Source organism: Fopius arisanus, unplaced genomic scaffold (assembly GCF_000806365.1).
Source record: "Fopius arisanus strain USDA-PBARC FA_bdor unplaced genomic scaffold, ASM80636v1 scaffold00104, whole genome shotgun sequence".
In the NCBI taxonomy this organism is placed as follows: domain Eukaryota; kingdom Metazoa; phylum Arthropoda; class Insecta; order Hymenoptera; family Braconidae; genus Fopius; species Fopius arisanus.
Window position 1 is genome coordinate 27404 of NW_011887843.1, and position 22649 is coordinate 50052.

The window sequence follows — 22649 nt, forward strand, 5'->3', positions numbered from 1 at the left end:
AAAGCGTTATAAAAATTATTTATGAATTTCAAATGAGTCTCAGTTAATTTCATCCTGTTCCTCTCGAGTGAACAATTTTTTTAAGCCATTTTTGAGATACTGTGGACTCGTTATAGTCGTGTGCAATGCAAACTCCCAGCACGTACTCGGTGCGTACGTGTCGTATTTCTACTTTCTGTCAAAAGCTATCAATTCAAAAAACTAAAATTGATATGTTTTCAGGTGGTGCATGGAGTTCACGTGGATTCCCCTCACGAGGTGAAAAAACGGAGCATCAGTCAGCCACTGAGAATCCTCTTATCATACGACGACAGTGTCTACAGGTACTATCACATCAATATTCACCCCTGAATTTAAATTCTCCATCCATTTCCACTGTGAATCGAGGCCAGAAGCACTCATAATCCCCTTCCTAAAACATCGGGTGCATTGATGATGCCATTCAGTCGTATATTTCATTCACGAAAACATGTCCCTGCGGTTTGAAATATATATCTGTATTTTGCCCATGTAATCGAGTTTGTAAACACACGGAAATGAGAGAATTTCGGCTTTCGCTTCATCACCCGAAACATCCGGTATTGTCTAAGAGATGCGTTTCAATTTCCTAATTCGAGCGAAGAATGGCATTCACGACTCAAAGGGCAACTCTTGTCTCCACTAGATGAAAGGAGTGATCCTCAAGTCCCTGGTATTACGGCTCATGACTCTCTCAAGTAGTGAATCATTCATTAGGTCCCTCGGGAGGGAATAAAGACACTTGGGAATGCGGAATTACTCGACTCCTTAAAAGTCATTTGGTGAAACTGCTATTCCACAAGCGTAAATAGCCCACGAAACTTCCAAATGTGAACTAGAAATTCACAGTACTGGAAATACCAGCCCAATTCCATCGACGGGAAGCAATTGGATAATTTGTATTTAACTCTGTAATTATATAATGCGTAATTATGCAATGGCCGATGATTGTTGGAGCGAGAAATGCCGAATGAAAATAGTCACTCTTACTAGAAATTCAGACCGGGTTATGACGAAATTGGGGCATCAACTTGAAGTCCCAAGTCCCAAAAATGGATATACCACTTGCCAATTTTTTTTTTATAGATATTTATTTTTATTAGTCAATAAGCGTAATTTTTTTTATCAAAAATTCGCTGTTAGTTTTATATTTGATTTTGAATTAATTTTCGCCGCGAAAATCATCAGATATATTTTCCACTCGACAGAAGTTTATTTTGTCGAAATTTTAGTCACCCCACGAGGGGAGGGGCGGGGGAGGATGGGATTCAATGAAGCGAATTATGGCTATAGCAACAGATTCGGATGATTACGCTTGGGTGAACGGGAAAACCATAAATGCTTACGGCATGTTCCTCCCTTTCCCGTTCCCATGTCCAATTGATTGCTTTCTCCTCGTGATAATTGATCAATTCTTGTTGGAAATTTGTCGAAAAAACACGCGAAACTCTAGTACCCATTCGTGTGCTTTATATCAAGGAAACAATAGTCGTCAATTAGTTTGCAATTGAACGTTTGTGTCGATTACAATCGCTTTGGAAAATTCAGATACGGCAATCAATTCGATTGATCGATTGATGGACACTAGTTTAACGGGATTTTTTGGGCGAATTTTGGGACATTTTCATTTTCATTAATTCGGGGGGAAAATTCAAGGAAATTAATCAATTGGTAAATGTAATTTTTGCGGAAGTTTCTGGGTCAATTTTCGGATATTTTTATTCTCGTGAATTCGTTACGAAAATTGTGGGAAAATTGACCAATTAATAAACGTAATTTTTACGGAATTTTTCGGGTCAATTTTCAGACATTTTTATTCTCGTGAATTCGGAAGAAAAAAATATAGAAAAATTAATCAATTAATAAATGTAATTTTTGCGGAAGTTTCTAGGTCAATTTTCGGACATTTTTATTCTCGTAAATTCCGAAGAGAAAATTATCGGAAAATTAATCAATTGGTAAACGCAATTCGCAGAATTTTTTGGGTAATTTTTGGGGCATTTTCATTCTCATTAACTCGTAGGAGAAAAATTTAAAAAAAAATCGGAGGGACCGTCAAGAAAATTGTATGCAAGCAAGGAGTGTCATCCCGACGTGAGGGTAAAGACCGAGAAAACAGTGTTTAGAACTCATAAACTTCCCGAGTTCGTCATGTTTACAGAAGTTTGGACTTTGAGAAATGACTGGGGGTGACGCGTGTGTCCCGGAGTTGATTAAATCCCCAGCGAGACGAATCTAATCGATTTTCCTCGGGAACAGTGAGACCATTTGAATGTTTGATGAGATTAATTAGATCAAAATTCATCAGCGCTAAATGGCGGAACGAAAAATAAATCGAGGAGCCTTCACTCAATCAATTTCATAATTAAGATTTCACAGTTAATTGAGACCACCACTCCTTGCACTACCGATTTATCATCAATATTAAATATAATACTCTCCGCAAAATTTAAGAATATTGGATGAAATCTAGATTTTTACGGTCGTCGTGGGGAGGGGTGGTGGAGGGGGCGGAGGGGGCGGAGGGGGTGGTATGGAAAATTTCCAAAGTTTTCGATTTTTATGCAAATAACAAGGGTCACGCGTATAAAATCTTATCCGGCAATCTGATCTTCGAAAGAACATTCAGTTTCCAATTTATACCTTTGACTGGAGTCACAAGATCGGAATGAAAGAATGGCCGCTGTAAAACGATCCAATCGTACTTCTTCGGTACGTTTTTTTTACGACTCTGGAGATAAAACTTTTCTGTCTAGCGGTAAGTCCCGGTGGGCCAAACTGTACAAGGGATAGGGGAATAAGTGAAGTAGTACTGGATAGAGAGGACTTTTTATTTATTTATTTTTTTTTTCTAAAAATCGAGGGTGGGTCTTGGGCACGTACATGCACCAGGAGAATCAGAGGAAACGAGGGGCCTTGACTCCTGTTGTTCCTCCAGGTAATAGATATAAAATAGCATCCAACTTTTCAGAAACTCATTTTCCCTTTAATCATCGGACTTCCGTAATGGAAGGAAGTAGCGAATCTCCGCAGATGCTTGGGACAATTTCTGTTATTAGTTTTGCGAGCGTGACGGAGAGTAATTAAACATTTTTTTTCCTTGGGGTGAAGTTTGTTTTTTTTTTTGCGAAATCAAGTCGATGGGGGATGATTCTATCGATTAGCTGGGGGATTGAAAATTATTTATATAAATATTGTTATTATTTGCGGTTGTAAAATTTGTTGTTCCTTTGTGATGTTCAGACGTGCAATCGATTATTTTCAATCGGGGGTTCGTTTGCATTGAATGGTCGGGTTTGATTTTGAGGTAACGAATGCAGTGGTCGCCATTTTTTTTTTTATTTTGTCCTTTGGCCTGTGTTTGCTGCGTGGCAATGCTCAAAGACGATTAAAACCAATTTGTATCAGAACAACTTCAAAGCATTCCCCCCGCCGAAAACAGAAACAAAAGGTTATTGTCAGTTGGAATACAATGGAAAACTTTGTTTCGAGAATCTTTTGTGTGAAAATGTTGGGGCTGCTTGTATTGCCATTCTCGTTACATTTGTCCAGTTTCGATTTTTTTTCGGCCGCTGCATTCATTCGTTTTGACATATTACCCGGAGATAGACAAAAGTATATAAAAATACTGATGAACTGGGAGATATCAGGTAATTCGTTAGCGGACAATGGCCCAACCGGAAACAATAGAATTCAAAAGGTTCCATTAAAATGGGGATAAAAAATCTACCCTGAATTCTCCGAAATTGGACAATATCGAAGGGGAGGAAATAAAAAAAAAACAAATTATTCTAGAGATGATTTCGTCATTCTATTATTTATTATTATCATTCTATGCAATTTTTTTTTGTATTCGAAAATCTGGAATTATAATATAAAATTCCATGAAATATTATATTGCTCCGATATTCGTTGGTTATAAGAAGGTTTTTTAATTTTGGTATGGGGACGCCACCGCGAGGTGGCGCAGTAGCTAGTCATAATTTCTGAAGTACCGAGAGTAAATGCGCTAGGAGCAGGTGACGGAAAAAAAAATTGACGGAATAGGTGGCATCAATCTTTTTTATTCCAATGTACATCTCGTCGTAAATTTGTTTTTCGCGCTGAGTGATTTTATGTACTGGAGTGATCGAAGTGTAATGGAATGTCATCAAATTTGTTGGAGAGCACTCGCTAATGTTTCCATTGGACAAACTGATGGTAAAAGTCGCGGGGTGTTTGAAAAAAGGGATGAAAAAACATTTGGTTGTTTGAAAAAAATAATCAAGTGGAAACTGACTTGACTCAAATCAAAATTCGGGCTGCAATGATTTTTTTACTTGATTCAAATAAAAATTTCACCAAAAAATGAACTTGATTCAATTAAGAAATTGACTTGATCGAGTAAAAGACTCACTCACTTCTCATTTTATTATCATCAGGAATTTTTACTTGATTCAAGTGAGTCTCCACTTGATTCAACATTTCGACTTGATTCAAGTAACTCAACTTGACTCGAGTCAAGTAGAAAATCCATCCCCACGATAAAATGGAACTCGAATGAAAACTTCGTAAAACCGCATTCGTACTAAAATCAAGAGAGTCAAGTCAAACTTGAATCAAGTGATGACTCAATTCAAGTCGCTCCATTCGCCATTCCCCTCCCCCCTCGACTCCACAATGATTCTCTGCAGAAATATTATTCCAAGAAATCCTTGAGCTTCTGAATTCCCGCGGTTATTTCAACTCCCCGCAAAATATTATCGTTACCACCCACAAAGAACCAAAAAAAAAAAACCGTCAGCTGTTTAGATTCAACGAGGGTATACAATCAACTCGATTGTTGCTTTAAGTCACTATCGTACCTCTAGTGTAGTATCATTCTCTCCCTTTTCAATCGACGTTTAACCATCTGCTACCCGCACTTTCCGTTTGCTTGTTACGGCTGACAATATATCGAGTCGCTTCACTCGATACGTTTCAACTTACCGGAGATAATACTTCCACCAGCGATGGGAATAAACTAAAGTTTATTCCAGATCGGCAAACCATTCAATTTACTCGTCTTTCACTGCCTCTCAGCGATAGACATTTTGCCCGTGGAAATTTATGGACATTCATGCGGTATTGACCGCAGCTCAAACATTTAACATCAGAGTTGTGGGAGCGATACAATTCCAGATAAAAATCCAAGCCAGATTCCAATTCAACAGCAAATCGTCATTTCACTCATTCGTACGATCAATTCAAATTATTGAATTATTCGAATTATCACTTAATCAAGAAAAATTAGAACAACAATTAATTTTTAATATTTCCAGAATTCGGGGCACATCTCCCTGAACTTTTTCGCCTTCCAATAATTTTCATTAATTACCGGGAGTCAAGTAGACCAGAAAAATCGTGGCTTTATCAAACATTCAATATGCAGATGAATTTTTAATTAACAAAATGGGGATAAACTCGATTTAAAGTTGATGAAAAAAATGTTGGAACGGGGGAAAAACATCTCGTTTGTTAATTTTTTTTTTTTTTTTCTCAACCATGAAGTACATAACCGTACGTTGACCCGTAAACACGAGTGACGACAGTTCCCTTCCCTTATAATCTCATTCTGGTACCCTTCCCCAATTATGAAGAGTAATTACTACCGCAAAATGGTTGGTAGTCCAATGGCAAGAGATCCCCGCTGGGTGAAATAGATGCAAATTTGCTTTTGTCATCGGTGTGATGCCGGATTACGGTGGTCCTGGAACATTTCCTCTGGGTTGTTAGGTCGAGTCTGAAGTCCCCCGTAACCCTATAGTCCAACACTGCAATGTCCCTGTCTATACATCAAGTTGAGGTGTAGGGGATAGAGTGTTTGGAGTCTGTGCGGGGTACGAAACATCCCGTGGGAATGAACAAGTAATTAAACTATTCGGGTTACCTCGGAAACTATCGGATCGCACTAATCTACCACTGGTGTCGCTTTTTGTACTCGATTCAAGGGTTGTCGCACTTCGACATAACGAGTCATCTTCAAAAAATGGAAAATATTACTCGAGTCAAGTAGAAATTCACCCTCAAATGAGTTTCGACTTGAATCAAGTGAAAAAGTATTTTATTCAGTATTTGATTTTTAGGATGAATTTTTTATTGAGTCAATCAAGTTTACTTGACTCGAGTCAAGTTTAAACGACATTTTTTTTTTAAAGTTTAAAGGGTTAACAGAATTGGAGACTTGAATCAAGTTCAGTGCAGCTTGAATCAAGTCTTCGCTGACGACTTGAATCTCGTCGACAATGAAATCAAGTCATCCATTGACTCAAAACGAGTCAAACAGAATTAATCCCGATTCACATCAAGTCGAACTTGACTCAAACCCCATTTATTTCCCTAAATTCCCCAGAATAAATTCCAAGCACCTCCAGTAAATACCCATCACCCCGAGAATGTAATGAAGCGCAATTGGTTCAACATTTGAAATGTTAATTAATTGAAAAGACATACAAGAAATGTACAACCGCAACATGTACAACTCTCGTTGCTCAGGTGGATGCTTCCAGACGCTTTAATTCTGGAGAGTGCATCATTTGCATCCTGGTAGCTAGGGGTTGCTGGCCAACAGACGAAGTTGCTTTTGGGGGGTGTAGGAAGTTGGGGTAAGAGCCGGAGAGCACGCGGCAACATGAGAAAGGAGGGCAATGGTAGATGGGAAGGGAACTGGGATAAAATGGGTACTGTGGAATCCCGTGATGGATCGCTCGCATATTTTAAAATGGCCAGGGAGAGCCCAGAGAGCTGTGCATCTCGTTGGGTTTCAATTCCATCCGCATTCCCCTTCCACTCTATCATCTCCTGGGGACCTCGGGGAGCGACAAAAGTCACTGGGGCTTCCTCCTACAGTGGAAACCCTAAAAATTACCGACTTTCTCACTCATAATTAATTCACTTGGTTATATATTCACCATTTTAAAAATTCAATCAATTATAAAATATTCAATTCGATTATTAATATTTTTTTATCATCTCTATACTCTCAGAGTTATTATTTAGTTGATTGAATCAATTTGATTAATTGAATTACTCAGATTATTTGAGATAATTGAATATTAAATTTAAATTATGAGAATCATGAAAATTCAGAGTTGATCGAAATTTTCAGCGAAAAATATCAACAAATTGAAATAATCGCGATTGACTCCTCCGATAAATTTTCATACAACCACACACGGAGGTTGTCTCCATTCCCAAACAGAAAAATTCCATTTCCATCGTATATAAATACTTGAGCCACCGGGTAATGCTGTGTGAATTCTCAAACACTAACGCCGGAATGCTCCAGAATGCATAGAATTTTTTAGTGGACGCTCGGTTGATACTCCGGTATAGAAAATAAATAATGATTATAAACCGAAAGAAAATAGAAGAACCGATCGAAACGGCCAGGACAGGGGGACAAGTCAAGAAATTAACGAACAATTAAAATTGAACGAGTGCTGTGAAGACTCGGGAATCGCAATCTTGAAAAAGGAAAAAAACGACATCTTTGAAAACAGAGAAAGCTTGAAATCGGATTGGCCACTGATAAAACCGGCCGTATGGTACGTGTATTCGAGACTAAACGGCTTTCAAAGTTCCTCGAATGCAGCTAATCCTAGCAGAGCCCTCCAGCTCATTGGCATTCTTTTGGGGACACCCGAAGTCACTCATCTCTTAATCCCAGGTTCGATTCAACTCCGATCTCATCGTTACATCCGACCTCTGAATCCATGACTTCAGGAAAGCCTTTCAAGCCCCGGGACTTATTAGTGAATCAAATGAACGAAATGCACTTGAATCATCTAGCCTTATCTTTAAAAAAAAGAGGGAAAATCGATCTCGAAATATCTCGAATGGTAAAGGTAAAACCCGTAAGACGACACCGATCCGACGTCGTGGCTAAATCTCAAAGATTTCGAATGAATGCGAAGGCGATCTCGTCTTTGAAACAGCAGAGACGCCCCGGAAAAATAATTTCAAAGAGTCTATCTTTCACAGAATAAACTCAACCTATCCATCAAATCAATGAAATAAATATGACTAAATGACTAAATGATCGAATGATTTTGAGAGAAAGGGAAAGTGGTGAAATTGATGATCGGTGATACCACATAATTTCATCAGCGAAGCAGAAGATTAAAGTCATTGAATTCGGATGTTCTCCCTGGGGCACCTGATACGATATAAAAATTTATATGGGAATAGCATGACTGGGGTATGCAGCATTTTACATTTATGTTGAGGGCGTGGTGCATGTGTAATCCTGGTGGTGGATAAAATGCATCAATACATATTGGTCAACGTGGGAGTCGAGATATCAAGATAGAGCATGACTAGCCATTTAAGCAAGCCTATAAAACAGAAATGTTGGTGTACCCCACGACATGAAAGCCAAGACCATTCGTATTATTTGTCGGCAATAACCTCTTGACTCCCTCCCTCTAATTTCCTTTGAGGCAATACACAAGTGCTACACCTGCTACAACCCGCATTAATGGCAACTTGGGATGTAGAGGAACAAACGAGCTAGAAAAGGGATGTGGCAAACAATAATTATCATGCTCCCAATTTCCTTGTTCAAACATGCGATATGGTGTTTAAATATTGCCAAGTCAAAGGGATTACTCACGACTGTTAATTGCTCTGCACTTTGAAATTGGGAATTGATACCAGAATAGCATCAAAGTATCATCATCATCATCATCATCTGCATCATCTCCATTATAAATCAGTTACGAGAAGAATCTCTCAATGCAAGATGCTGCATAGCGTGATAAACTATCCGTTCTATGAATTTGCAAAGTTGTGATGTCCATCGTTAACTCAGCAAAAGCTCTTGGAGTTTTAAACAGCACTTCATAAATCGCGAAAAGATTGTTGACATATTTGTGATGCGGCGAAAGTTTCGGTGCGTGCTCAAGAAGACCAGTCTCAAGTGCAGCTGGGGAAATAAGTATTCCAGGATAAGTGTTAAAGCTGGGGTGAAGAAATATAAAGCAATTGTCACGTGTCTGAACAAAAAGCCACTTCTCTGATGTCAGGACAAAAGCCAAGTGGCTTGAGCTTGGTGTTGAGGGGTATGAGGGTGGAGTGATAAGAATTCTGTTTCATCATTCATTTTATCTCGAGATTTTGTGGCATATGTCCACAACAATTGTAGAATCATCACAATGTATTGTTGGGGTATACACACATTCGAGGAAGCTTAGCCATGAGTTATGGCGTCCGGCGTGCTGGAGTCTCGTACGGTTGCCGGTGGTTAATTATACGGTGGGATTAGCTTGGCCTGTACTGCCACAAACTCAACCCCTATAATTTTCTAGAGAGTTCAAATCCGAGGGTAAAATGCCGTCGCGGCCCACCACCAGCGGACGCTTAGCGACACATGAGATATCGTGGCCTGATTGTGGCTGCATTGGAATATCTTTAGCTCAGGAAAAATGAGGTGGACAAAATTATATTCCACCTAGAGTAAATGAATTTTCGTCGTACTGTAATATAAAAATTAATGAGACACAATTCCTGTGAATTTTTCCGACGACGAGTGACTGATGCGCTCCGCGGCGGTCGCGCCTCTGCACTGGGTCCTCAGTAACTAGAAATTGACAGAGTGAAATCTTTAGGGGTCTGAGCCAGTTTGAAGGTCTGCTCTGAAACTTTCAGATGAGACCAAATCCATCGCAATCGTATCGTTCTGATCGCGACAATTGAGGATTCGATATGAGACGGGTATTGGACGGGTGGAGAAAACTGCAGTTTTAACATCGAAATCATTAGTTCTGTTTTTTATTCAGTGGATTCCATCGTGGAGTCGTGTTACTGGAAACATTATATACCATTTCGAGGGGGGAAAATAACCTTTGAAACGGCACACGCAGTGTTTCATCCATTGAATTATTCAAAAGTTACAAACGTTTGAATTCAAATTTTATCGTCGGCGATACTCGCGGGGATCAATAGATAATTTGAGCCTCTATATCCGGAGTTAAATGTATTGGAAACCTGTCGTACGTGATATTAAAGAGTTGAAAACTTACGGATATTTCATGGGGTGTGTTGTCAATTATCCTGACAGTCCCTGTCGCCGTAATGAAGGAAATTAACGAGAATGTATCGCGAATCATTAAATGATCCACCAATAAATTGAGAATGCAATACGCATTTCTTGTTTCTCCAAGGATTTGAAAAATTCAGCCCCGGAAATCGGTCATTCAGGAAAGTGGTGGGGATTTTTCTTCCGTTGTGCAAGAAATATTTAATGAGATATTCGCCTGGATGATATTCCCCTTGAAGTTATTCCTGTGGGAGTAGCAGCCGATGGAATTACCATTGCAATATTCCGGTTCAATAGTATCTTAAATATCTGATGAAATGTCGAGGCATGAACTACTCGGAACCATTGAAGAATAAATTGCCCGGAAGTGACGAGTTTTATGATTCCCATTAGATTTCAATTGATGGCAGAGAATCCATTATTGAGGCGCGTCCGCCTTCAGATTTGAGGGATCATAGGAGCTCCTCTAATCCCATAACAATTGTTGAGCCATCAAGGATTGTCGATGAAATGAAATATTTTGAGTCAATGAACATTAATCAATCGTATTCAAGATTTATTTGAAGGGAAAATTCCATCAGATCCTCAGGGATTCATTTCCAATTTTGATATTGACCATCAGTTCGAGTCAGACTCATTAAATTAATGAATCCGCATCTCTCGGAATAATCATTGATGGCTCATCATTAATATTAATCCCCCCGTTTTAATTATCCTCCGGCAAATTTACGTTTCAATATGGAACAACTCGTGAGTGTAATCATTATTTGTTTCAGATTGGACGCCGAGAAGTTCGAGCTCATCAACGTAAGTAATTCTCGTCATCATCACTGCATATTTTATTTCACCCCAGCACCCCATAAACCGCAGTTTTACGTATCAACTTGAAAGGGAAATGTTGGACGAGAAACAGTGGGGGCGCGATAATTCGTTGTCGGTAATTTATCATTCGATATAGAATTTCATTTCTCAATCCCTTCAAATCAGGAGAGCGAAAATCAACGATTCGTTGAATTTTTCATCCAGTCCTTGAGCTTTGATAAGAAAAAATCATTCAATTTCTCTCTGCGGTTTCCCAATTATTTTCCAAAATCTAATTTTTCTAAATGAAATTTTACTACAGTGACGCCATCCCCAGATGGCGCACCACTCAATCTCAAAATTCATGAATAACATTTCCTTTACTTATTAAACAATATATACCATCAATAATTCCTAACGAAAATACGAGAATAAAAATTTCAATGCTGACGATAAAGTTGTCATTTATCTTTTTACCGTTGATATTTGGCGCTCACAAAATTCAGTTCAATTGTTCAAATGGCGTCGATTCATCCTCGAGCTGAAAATTGTCAGATAGATTTTAAAAAAGTTTCAACATAATAATATTTATCAGAATATTCATCAGCAGTCCAGTTACTTTCCCAAATTCGCTCACGGCATTTGTACGGTACAGGTTCAATGCTGTACTGCTATACTGAAGTCAGCATAAGTTTTAACATTGATTTTAGGAGTGGGGGACATGGTTACAAGTGATAACTGCGTGGAGTGGGGGTTCCCAGAGAAGTAAAAACTTATGCTGGCCTTAGTATAGCAGCGATATTCACTCTAAATAACCGGAAATTACCGGTCGTGTTTCAATCGGGAGGATTCTGTGAGTGCAGTGTTATCATTAACTCCCCATAATAGCTGCACCGTATGATAATCTGATACGGCTGTGTACAAGTTGAAATTTTCGGGTGCATTGTGCAGAATTTGCCCGGGGGTGAATATTTTCGTACTGTAATACCGGCGTAATTTGTTTATCACCTAGCAAAATCAAATTGAGGGATTTTTATTTTTTTTTTAACCGACATCCTAGTGCCTTTCACAGTTTTTCCCATTTGTCAATTAAAGTGCGTCACCCGTTTGATACGTTTTGCGATAAATGCGAATGTGAATATAAAAAATGAAGATAAAAATGGATATGAAACAGCTGAAATATTTCCTATCCTCCCGTCATTTTTATTGCTTTAATTAATTCAGTTTTAGATATCATTCTTTTTTATAATTCATAGGAAATCAGTCCGGCATTTAAATAGATATTCATAGATTATGAAATTTTACAATAATATATTTTTAATTACCATAATTTTTGTGACCACAACCAAATTCAATATTTAAGCAACAATTTCCCCTTATTTATTATTTTTTATTTTCTCTTCTCCTATTCCAATTTCACTATGTGCTCGAAAAAAAAAATCAATTTTTCAATTTTGCTCTTCAATTTCAAAGAAAAAAAAAATCTGAGAAAAATCCATAACCAGATAATTTACCCCGCAATAATTTCCCCTCATCGAAATTTCTCCAGACCAATCCCCATGTAATTGTCTCCATTAATTTCAGAATACAATTCTCCCCGAGGCAGTTCACTTCTGGGAGCGAGCGCTGATGGTCCGCGAGACAAAAAATACTATAAGGCTGAATAGGTAAGACATCTTTAGTGAAATAAAATTCCATTCATAATTTTTCCCCATTATTTTCGGCAAAAATAGCGCCGGGAGGGGCAAAAAAAAACGAATTCCGGATGGATCAAAAAAAAAATAGAACACCGACAAATTTCTCGTGACGCATATCCCCAGCATTTGTATTACCGGTATATGACGGTGTGCACGGGAGAGGGACATTTTTACGGTACCATTAGACATTACATCATCTACACCGCGATCACGTACCCGCCGTTGGGATATTTTTCAATGAAACAAATTTCAACTGCCACCGTGATATTATTTTTTTTTTTGATGTGTCTTTCTGAACTGTTGGAGACTTTACAGCTCTCCGCAGACCCTTTTCCATTCTTTTTTTTTTTCACCACTCCGCGGAGAAAAGCGAAATGGTTTTTTGTAATGGAATACTTTTTTTTACCCGAGTATTACGGATCGTTGGGAATTTTTGTTTCTCCCTTTTCGCGCCGCAGGATTTCTGGATGCGAGAGTGATTCCGACAGACTTTACGGCCGTCTCTTTTATTTTGGGTTCTCGATGGAAACGAATTTTTTAATTCCCCAAATTTTCATTCATTCCCCAGAATTTCACATATTTTCACTAGTTAATGATCTATCCAGTTTCGATTGTTCACGGGCCCATTGTTTCGGTGGGCATTAATTATAATGATGATGGAAATCCCTGGACTTTAGAATTCAATTATATTCTAATGTTCGGCGTACCCCACGATTTTTTAAATTCGTGGATTGTTTGAACTATTCCGCGCGGATTTTCAAACCAAAAAAAAAATATTTGAGAGTAAAAATCCCTCGGAAAATTGCACGCACTCGGAGTAGATGAATTTCGGATGGAAAAAATGGAAAGAGTCATTGGTTTCGCGAAGTATAAGTGACAATATGGAGTATGGAATATGGAATATGGGAAAAGGGGGTAACGAGCACTAGGTAACACGCCTGGCTGGTCTGATACGGAAATAACGAGGGACTCGATGCTAGCCACAACACCACCAGTCTATAATACGACTATATCACCAGATATATCGCCCCTCCCTCCTCGAGAGCCACTCGAAAATAGATTTTACTGAATCGATACCCGGCCAATTCACAAATGCACCTCCAACCCCTCTGCCAGTGTCAATAGAAATTCATGCAAATTATTCTGACATGTGGAAACAACTATCTCGTTATCAATACCAATTAATGGATCCGGCAGATGTACCCCGCGTATAAAAATTGTTCGAGTCAAAGTTGTTCAGTCATTTTTATTCATTAATGACAGATATTTTACTGTTATATAACTTTAAATCGTGAGAGATCGGTAATTTATCGTGGATATTTCCGTTAAAAATTGTATCGGTGAAAAAATTGATGGAGAAATTAATGGAATGATTAAACAAATATTTACGTTTAATGTGCGCAAACGTTCGCCGGCCAAAAGCAAAATTGTCACTGAATATTTCATTAATGTTCATGATTAGCAATCGAAATTTCGATTCATGTACCACCGAGTACATACTGGATAATTTATGGAATATTTCAGTTACCATTGGTAAATACCGAGTGTTGGAGTCAATATTTTTTATCAATCATCGAGTGTTTGTAGCAGTGATGCCCTCGAGAGTTATGCAATTGCCATTCATTCAAGTACACGATTGACATGAAAAACTGTTGAAGTGATACTCAGCGCTGTAATTTGTGAGTCAATGGTGGGTTGATTGCTTTTAAATTTCTCAGTCCAATGAGAATCGATTTCTCTGATATTCTAACGAACGAAATAAGTACGAATTCATTCGCGCAGAAGTTCAATTCCATTGAGACCAGAAATGAGAACTATTTAGCTACTGGTTTTAGCACTTGACCCATCCCTTCTCCAATCAGCGAATATTACCATTTTTATAGGTGAGCCCAGTATTTCTCCATTGTAATTGAATATAATGCCCAATATTTCCTCCACCGATGACAGAATAATGATCATCCAATCATGCATACGATAGTACCATCAGCTAGCTCGTTAACTCGTCATATACTCGGCAAGTTGTAAATTTGGATAATATTCCCAGAACTTCAATCATTTACGAAATTCCGAGGGAAATGTTACGGTGTGTACGTGACAAGCGAATTTCTGCCCTTAACATAACTTGGGAACTTTGAATTAGTGGCACACGACGAGGGAAACGACGTGAGACGAGACAAAACTTTGTGAGAACGAGAACTATTTCTTCTCGCACCGTCGAGACGCGTCGGGACGCAGTCTGAATATGATTTACGAGACACCGAGTTCCTGGGATTAAAAAAAAAAAATGCCGATTGCACCATCCGAATTTATTAGGGGCTTCACGAGTTCTCATCACCTCTCCGTCATTCGATGATTCAATAATTTTATCACTAAACAAATAAAAATGATTTGATTTTTGTTATGGTAATTATGGGATAGTAATTAGAACTGGGAGTGAGGGAACGTGTGAAACACCAAGTGTTTTCTGACAGACATAGTAATTGATCGTGTAAGACTCACTAAATCCTCTCTTAGCATCGCTGAATGACGAAAATTACTGACGTTGTGTTGGATGATTAGAGGAGACCCGAGAATTCAGCATTTGCCTTGACAAGACAGGTTAATGCAGAAAGCATGTCTCTCCCATGATCCGTTCTCAGTGTATTAGCCGTCCGCTCACGAAAGGCCACCAGAAGCTCTGAAAGGACCACCATTTACAAATTTACAAGCCTCTATGGAATAATATCCTGAGATAGTACACCGAAACCTAGTCGAAAGTCAAATCACGAAACTGACATCCAAAAATTCGTAATGCAGCAATTAAATAGCCATTCATCTGAATTTGATAGATTCAGGTGTCAGATTCAGTCAAATGTTTGATGGAAAATGGAAGTATCACGAGTTTCTAGGAAAAAAAATTCTCCATTAGCTTTCAGAACTGAAATTTGTCATTAATTGATGGGAAATTTACCATCAACCATTTATTGCCTCCATTTTTGCTCGTTAATCATGTAAAAGCTCTTCTGTCTCATTTTCTATTCACAACACTATCGAGGTTTCATAAAAAAAAATTCGTATTTTCCAGGAAATGTGAGAGCAGTCAAGTATTTGTCAAGGAGCATCATACATTCTGTATTGACACGTGTCGACCTACTACTATGTGCGGTGAAGTTATAGTACCTGAGTCACACCTTGACGTAAGTTGAAATGGTAATTCAGTCATAAAAAAAAAGTGCCAGACGTACAATTTTTATCAACTCGATAGAATTTTATTTTATTTTCTACTGTTACTCGTGATGGATATTCGTTTCGAACGGGGGGAAATTAATTGAATTCAACGCATTATTTCATTTCTATCGACAGGTTTGCCGCACGTGCAATGCAACTGGTCACAAGTGCGGTGTCCAAAAGGGTAGTGTAGCTGGTGCGGGTATAGATGGTGCAGATTTTGTGTTTTACGTATCGGCTTTGCAGTCAGAAAGATGTCACAACGGGCTAACCGTGGCTTATGCTGCCCATTGCCAGCAGGAAGCCGCACTCGATAGGTAAAACACTGAAAACTAAATTACTTCGCTCCAACAATTACATATTGTATGTGAAGATTTTTTTTTTATCCTTTAAATACAGCGGTTCCACTTCTCAGAAATTATTCATCATGACTCGTAGTTCTTTTTGATTCGTATTCCTTTTGAAAATTTCAAAGTTGTGTCTTCGTAATTTATCATCCCCCCTTTTTCTCTTTTCTGTGACATTACATTGATTATTTATTTTTTTTTTGGTAATAAAAAAATCATTCGTAGTTCTTTTTGATTCGTATTGCTTTGAGGAGGAAATCAGTAATTTTTACAGGTTTCGTCTCGGCATGGAAAGAGTACCAATGCATAAATATGACAATTAGATTCCATTTCAATAGCATGGTAAAGCGCCGTTCTTCTTTCTCTCAATCTCTCTCCTCTATCAATCAAGTGAATGCATGGAAAACTGCAATGTGCCATTTTCTACCATTGCGTGGCCTTAACGAGCTCTGCATAAGAATTCAAATGCCCTATTAACATAATTCAAATCTTCTTGTGCAATTTAATTCTCCCCGGCTGAGATAATTAACCCGTAAAAAGATTTTTACAACATCACAATAATATTCATCATCAAAAATAATTGCGAAAAACCTGATTAATATCACGAAATGAATCATTCCACGGAGTATCCTCGTTCATTAAAACTTATTATCGGTTTTCTCTCGGCAAACGGTCATGGCTACGGCCTTCTTCCTGCTAATTGAAAATATTCCCTCTAACAATTTCTCTCGATCCAACTTTATTTATTATTTCTTCATGCTCATCAATACCTACTTCCGAAATCCCTAGCTCTTAATTAAAAAAAAAATCTCACCAGGAAAATTGTTTCCCCCCGAATCCCATCCAATGTTCTTTCCTCTTCACAAGATCACAGCGATTTTTTTATGTCACAAAAAAAAAATATCATTTGTAGTTCTTTTTGATTCGTATTGCTTTCAATTAATTTCTCGAAAATTCACTCAATCTCTTCATAATCTCGTGTACAACCGGAATAACATAATTGGAACAATAACCCGAGAAAAAACAAATCGATAAAGTTGATAACAAATCTTGGATTTACAGACCAATCGCGGGTCACGCAAACCTATGTCCTGGTAGTATCAGTACGAAGCCGCAGGAGTTGGATACATTGCTGAGTACAGTGAAACACGAAATACTCCATGCACTGGGATTTTCAGTGAGCCTCTATGCATTTTACCGGGATGAGAATGGAGAGCCTCGTACACCTAGGCGCAGCGAAACTGGAAAGCCACCGCTCAATGAGAAGTAAGAGTTCTGAAAATTATTCAACCAAAACGAATGCCCAATACGATGTAAGCTCTCATTTCCCGGATCATCCCTACGATTTTAATGAATTGCACCTCAATTTAAATTTATTACATTTTCAAGGTAGATGATCAATTGCATTTTAATTTGATAACTTCTTTCGTGCGATGTTATTTGACACGAGTGGATGCCTGCACCATTGGATTTTGTTTCTCCACTGGAACGTTAGATATTATTTCAATCGCATTCCCATTCGTCCGGGATTTCGTGGGAGCTCGGATCATTGGGATGAATTTCAGTCGAGAAATTTCGAGAGCATTAGGTCTGCGGTCTCAACTCTCAAATTTTCACCGTGAATCGTATTAATTTATTTATTATTTCAAATGAATTATTCATTATTTTATTGAGATAATCCATTCACCTATCAAAAAAAATGATCTGCCGCTCGTATTGTTCCCAATTGATAAATGATTCCCAACGCTAGAATTTTATTTCTCAAGTCACTGTACAATAGTATATCATACCGATTGCTGTAAAAATAATTGCGATAAAAAATAGATAAGCTATACCACGGGCTGATAACCAGTGATACGCCGACGAGAGTTAATTCTAAAATCCCCAAGACTAAAAGCAGGATGAGAAATTAGCAATTGCAATTACCAAAGTTTGAAGAGGAAAACCGAGTGTTCCAATGAATTTGCAGACTTCAAACGCATCAATGGAGCGAGAGTACAATAAAAACAGTAGTAAGACCTCAGTGGCAGGTGCGCGGAGGTACCGTTGAAAGATCAATGCAAATGATGGTAACACCACGAGTTAAAGAGGAAGCTCGTGCACACTTCGAGTGTCCTCATCTAGAAGGAGCTGAGCTAGAGGATCAGGGTGAGGATGGTACGGCCCTTACCCACTGGGAGAAGAGGGTATTCGAGGTGGGTTTTACCATCGATGGACCAATAACACCAGCATAAGGACCATTATTACCAGTTTATTATTACAGAACGAAGCTATGACGGGTACTCATACCCAAAATCCAGTTTATTCACGAATAACTTTGGCACTAATGGAGGACACTGGATGGTACAGCGCTAATTATTCAATGGCCCAGGAGCTCAGCTGGGGACGAAAATTGGGCTGTGAATTCGCCATGAAATCCTGCAAGGAGTGGATGTCGTTGAGAACCGCCAGGCACTCGTAAGTCCACATCACAATAAATTATAAACGCGATGAGCTGCATTAATCATTCATTTTAGTCAACCGGGAAGAGGTAAAAACTAGTCACTCGAATTCTTGTTGAATATCTCGGGATTTTTCTCGTTTGAATTCAGAAATATTCATCGAAAACTTGCAAAAAAAAAACCAGTCATTCGTAGTTCTTTTTGATTCGTATTGCTTTCGCGGATATGCGAATTGTATTTTTATTGCAATATGGATTATTTGTGAATATGTTTTGTTTGTCATCGCTATCAGAGGAGAAAAAAGTATGAAGTGAGTACAATTGTGGATAGCTGTAATGTTTGGATTACCATAACGATATACGGTTACAGGGGCAAATCGATCTATCCCTTCTGCAACAAAGTGAAACACGATCCTCTGCACACAGTGTGCACAGACGATAGAAGCTCCGTAGCACTCTGCAATTTAGTCAATCATTCTCAACCTCTTCCAAAAAAATACCAGGTAATTGGCATTCCCCAGGTTGGAATAATAACGCTTGATTAACCAAACATTTGCATTTCAGAATTTCGACCAAATACCTCATGTAACACCAGGCACGGAGGAATCATACGGTGGCTCTGTTAATTTGGCGGATTACTGTCCCTTTATTCAAGAATTCGCGTGGAAGGCAGACGAAATTGTCGTCAGGGGATCTCACTGCCTCTACGATGAAAATAATCCACGTACGTTTGTCGCCACGTTATCTCTAGTTTGTAATTACTAAACACCCGGTGTTTGAATACAATATTTAAATTGCCGACGACGAGGTGGTTAAATCACTAGAGTCCGGCTTGGTATTTTTAACCTTTCGGAAATCGTCGAACGGAAGGTGATCGAAAAAAATATTCTCCTATGCAGCTTGGTTGATGGACGCCATCTTGGCAGAGGTTTTCCATGGTTTCCCTCAGTAAAAATCCGAATGGGGTATACAAATACAAATAAAAAAAAATAAAGTTCTCTGAAGTATAATTGGATTTGAAAAATATAACACTCGGTTTGAACGGATAAATCGAATTGTTTTTATTCACAGCAAACGTAAACCTTTGCTGTAAAAAATACAATATTTAAAAACAGGAATGCAATTCCTTGAGGTTTATAAAGAATAGAAAATTCGGGGATTCACAGACTAAAAGCGAAATGTTTCTGTGAAGATTACCCATATATTTAAGGTTATATTCTGTTACCTTGAAATGCTGGCACATTCATTAATATTTTCCCCTGCGACAAGACGAGGGTTGAGATGAAATAATAAAGTCTGTTAGAGAATTTCTGAACAGGGGAAAATGGAATGGACGCCAGTCTCGAGAGATTCACGACAGACGACGTTATTGATACCAGGTATTTTCTGTATCAATCAATCAGCTATGATTAATCGTTCGATCTTCTTTTTTTTTTGTAGACCCTGAGAAGAATTTTGCTCTGGAACATTACGGACGACATTCCAAATGTTTCGAGCACACGAATGACATGTGGGAGGAGAGAACGTGCAAGCAGGCGAGACAGTGGCAGCACTGGGGATCTGGGTGTTATCGATATAAATGCGAAGGGGGAAGGTTGCACATACTGGTGCGTGCAATGAATACGTAATGAAAAATTGGTCAATTATTCTGTTACGAATTTTCAAAAAAAAAAAAAAATGAATTGTTTCACTGCGAAACCCATAGACTGGGAGTTGCTAGATAAAAAATTTTGGTCGAACGTTTTGAAAATAGTAATTTCATTCAGAAATCTGGTAAAATAGTATTTTCAATTGAATTAATTAATTATTATGGAACTATTTAAATTCAATGTCTACAGGTGGCAAATCATACGTACACGTGTTATCATGCTGGTCAAGAGCTTGTGATAAGGATTATTCAGAGTGGCTGGCTCCACAAAGGGGCTATTATCTGTCCTCCGTGCCGGGACATTTGTCAAGTGAGCTTTCGATTATTTGGGTCTTCAGGGGAATTTATTAAAATTTTTACGTAATGGTGTTTTCAGGCTGAGCTTCAGGCGAAGGGTGAGTGGTGTAAGCCAGGGGATGAGCATCCTCCACCCACATTTTATCACAGAGACGTTTTGGGCTGTGGCTGTAACTCCCTTTCAGTCTCTTGTATAGGAATATTTATTATCATCTCTGCTGGACTCATCACCAGATGATCTGGCAATGACATTTAGTTTTTATACCTTTCACGCGTCGTGACGCATGTGAGAATGGACATCTGTCACTTTGGGTTTTATTTATCCACTGGTGGCACTCGAACTTGGGGTATTAGTTCAATTGTATTTCCATTCGTCTGAAATTTCAGGGGAACGGATCATTCCCAGGATTTTTTTGCGAAAGGAAAATTTTGGAAAATCTCTGCAGCTCTGAAATTCTCGCGAATTGTATTATTGCATTATCTCATGAATTGTACAGACTTTCGTGGGAATGAAGTACTCAGCGTTTTATTTAAATGATATATTCGTTTGTCGGTTGAGAAAATTATCTATCCCTCTCACTCCGAGGGGATTATTGTACATAAGTAATTTTCATAATTTCAATTGACATTCCTCGTGATTTATTTTTTATCAATATCATTTATTCAATATCATATCATCGATTATTCTTCGTGGTGATACCGTGAGCAAGTGTAATTGCAGAATTATTATTTCTCAATTGACTCAAATGGATGAATTTAAATCATATATCAGAATTAATTACAATGTAAATTATTATAATGAGAGGTAGAGCAGTGATGAAACGTCATCTGATGTCCTCGAGTCATCGGAGTACAAGTGATTTCTATTCTTAAATCAATAATGTTGAAACCCTAGTGATAATAATGAACAAAAATTATGTAAATAGTTTATCAAGAAAAACTCCAGACATGACACAATTGGTATTCATTATTTATTATTGATCTGAAAATGTTGACCAGAATGAATTAGAATTTTTAAACAAAGGGAGACTATGAATTTATTAATTATCAATAAGTTTCAGCTTGTCCACAATTTTTTATCATTTCATCCGTCACTCATTACTTTCTGTAAATAGTCAATCAAAAGAAAAACATTAGTATTTGTTACTCAAATCAAATTCAAGTTAAAAATTAATCTACTTAGCGAATGTGAAACTGAATGTGAAGGAAGTGACATAATGAAAATTAGCAAATTGGTTTTATCGGTGGACGAATTATATCTCTACATCACAGAGAGATAGCAAAATTGTGCAAAAAACTTGTTATGAGTACGAGACGGTAGTCGGAAGAGAAGAAGAGAGCAGAAGGAACCGAAATATAAGAAATGAAAAAGTGAGACGCGTGATCTTATGTATTTTGTTATCTCTCGTAGATCCAAAGATATTACTCACAACAACTCGAGTTGTTATTCATCTGTTGAGTACAGAGGAGAATTCACGATTAAAATATCACCTCGAGTGATGGGTTTTCTGGAAAAACGTCAGGAGTATAACCGACAGTCGAAACAATTTTCCGTTAGCACGCGCAAAATCTACATTCCATTAAAATTCAAGGAAGCGTGTTGTGCCATCTTCATAGAATTTTTTAAACTTTAATAAACAGGATGAGATGTATAAATTCCGCGCATACACGTCGAATGTTAAGACGTTTTTTACCAAACGAACAAATGTAAACAGTTTAAATAAATAAAATACGAGTAAGAGAACAATTCACACCAGAAAATCGTTTATTTGTATAGAATCCATTTTTTCCGGTAGAGATATTTTTAATTTAATAAAGCTGCAATGGAAATATAATTGGTTATTCATTCAATTAGAATAAACAATTATCCTCGTAATTGAAAAGAGTAAAGGGAATTGAATATGAAAATGAAAAATGCCTGCGCCCTTTTTTTCCTCGATGGAAACGCATGCCATTAGCGTGAACATCCTTGAATGAAAATCAATGAAATCTCATTAATTAAATAGCCCATTTAATTCTCCCACACCTTCACCCCATCAAAGCCAATTCAGTCAACGTGCAAACGCATTACACGCAGTTGCAAATATTCTCTGAATTTCATGACAAATTACACTAAAAATCCGATTAAATCCACGAT

The 22649-nt window shown here is 38.0% G+C and overlaps 1 protein-coding gene across 1 annotated transcript; it reads left to right on the forward strand.

Moving 5' to 3' along the window:
- The first annotated feature begins 226 nt into the window (after positions 1–226).
- Positions 227–22256, forward strand: Invadolysin (leishmanolysin-like peptidase, invadolysin). The gene is made up of 13 exons (XM_011312552.1): positions 227–323; positions 10852–10882; positions 12461–12543; positions 15638–15749; positions 15916–16097; positions 17190–17393; positions 18097–18322; positions 18391–18584; positions 18938–19070; positions 19132–19291; positions 20008–20174; positions 20406–20525; positions 20592–22256. The coding sequence occupies exons 3-13, from the start codon at positions 12506–12508 to the stop codon at positions 20748–20750; spliced, it is 1695 nt and encodes a 564-aa protein (XP_011310854.1). The 5' UTR covers positions 227–323; positions 10852–10882; positions 12461–12505; the 3' UTR covers positions 20751–22256.
- Positions 22257–22649: the final 393 nt, after the last annotated feature.